At 40.0% G+C, this 1,871-nt stretch overlaps 1 protein-coding gene across 1 annotated transcript; it reads left to right on the plus strand.

The window, feature by feature from the left end:
* Window positions 1-542: 542 nt before the first annotated feature.
* On the plus strand, window positions 543-1,214 carry LOC114755187 (uncharacterized). The gene has a single exon (XM_028944059.1). It carries the CDS (start codon window positions 543-545, stop codon window positions 1,212-1,214), a length of 672 nt encoding a protein of 223 aa, XP_028799892.1.
* Window positions 1,215-1,871: the final 657 nt, after the last annotated feature.

The raw sequence follows: 1,871 nt of genomic DNA on the forward strand, positions 1-1,871 counted from the left end.
TTTGCATGATCTTTCTTAACATAACTGTCATATGCTTTTTTTACATAATTTTTCATGTAAAATCCATATTTGAACTTATATTTATTAAAATCTAATTCCTTTCCATCAATCCTTACGTGGCTGAAACATAGGGTTAGAATTCCAAAAATTTTATTTCCAATTTTAATGCTTCCAAACACTTTTTCTCCATATAGTCATACACAATTTCACCTTTTAAACTCATTAGAAGCATCAAATTAACATGAATCAAACTCTAACCTCATGATCCTAGTTGATTGACATCAAATTCCCGATTCATTAGAAAGTTGGGGTTCACCAATTGGATAAGATTAGAAGCATCTGGTTTTGCAGGAGGTATTTGGGTCCTTTGGAATGAACTAAATACTCAGGTTAATTACATTTCCTCCACTACCCAACTCATCCACTGTCAAGTAGCGGCTGTCAATTCTGTCGAACAGTTTGCTGTAACCTTCGTCTACGGAGAGACAGTAGCTTTAAGAAGAACTGAGTTGTGGCATGCTATTCGGCACCTAGCACAGGATATGCCTAATGATTGGATGGTGATTGGTGATTTTAACTCCTTTATGGACCCGGCTGATAAACTTGGAGGAGCACCGCCACCTTTGAATACTATGAAACAATTCTCAGATTGTATCTCGGAAGCTGGGCTAATTGAAATTCCGGTTGTGGGTGAACGATTTACCTGGGAAAAGCAAGCTGTGAAGGAAAGACTGGATTGGGCATTCTGCAACTTTGATTGGGAGTTGAGCCACCCTAACCATAAATCTCATCACAAGCTTAGATACAATTCTGACCACAGACTTATTGTTGTTACTAGTGGAAACTCTGACACCAGAACCAAAAAGAACAGTCAATTCAAATACTACTCAGCTTGGGCAATAGAAGATAGTTTCACTGAAGTGGTTAAGAACGCTTGGGAAAATGAGGAGTGGTGCGCTGGAACTATTAAATTTAAGGAGGAGGCTACCATATGGAACAAAAATTACATGGGCAGTATTCCTAAACGGAAGCGTGCTATTCTGAAAAGAATCGAAGGCATTGATCGAGCAAGACAGAATAATAATGCCAATGGTCTGTTTCGTCTGGAGAGAGAGCTCTGGCAAGACTACACTAAACTAGCAGCCCAAGAAGAACTCATCTGGTACCAGAAATCTAGGTGCAAATGGATACAATGGGGAGACAAAAATACATGATTCTTTCATGCTTCAACAATTATGAGAAGAAAAAGAAAGTGTATAGAAGCCATACAAGATGAGAATGGAGGCTGGATCACTAATCAGGAGGCCGTAAAGAAATTGGCTCATGAATTTTTTCGAACCTTATATACCAAAGACTGCCCAGTAAGTGACTCCTCAAGGTGGATTGCCCAATTCCCTCCTATCACCCCCTCTAATTTCGCTAACCTTCATAGGGAGGTGACCGACATCGAGATAAAAAATGTTGCTTTCATGATGGGGGCATTTAAAGCTCCAGGACCGGATGGACTACAAGCCCATTTTTTTCAGACACAATGGAACGTCATAGGCCACAAGGTGTGTGCGTTCATCCATGAAGCCTGGAAAGATCCAAGTAAGATCAGGAATATCAATCATTCCCACATTATTCTGATCTCGAAAATTGACAAGCCGGTAACCATGAAAGACTTCCGGCCTATCTCCCTTTGCAATGTTAGCCTCAAGATGATAACAAAGATCATAGCTAACAGACTCAAGAGTATTATGTGCTATCTTATCCAACCACAACAATGTAGCTTCATTGCTGGAAGACAAAGTGGGGACAACATCATCATTGCCCAAGAAGCTATTCATACTATGAGGAAGAAGAGTAGCAAGAATGAATATGTGGCCCTG

Source organism: Neltuma alba, unplaced genomic scaffold (assembly GCF_004799145.2).
Source record: "Neltuma alba isolate B1F8T4 unplaced genomic scaffold, ASM479914v2 tig00010234_pilon, whole genome shotgun sequence".
Lineage (NCBI taxonomy): Eukaryota > Viridiplantae > Streptophyta > Magnoliopsida > Fabales > Fabaceae > Neltuma > Neltuma alba.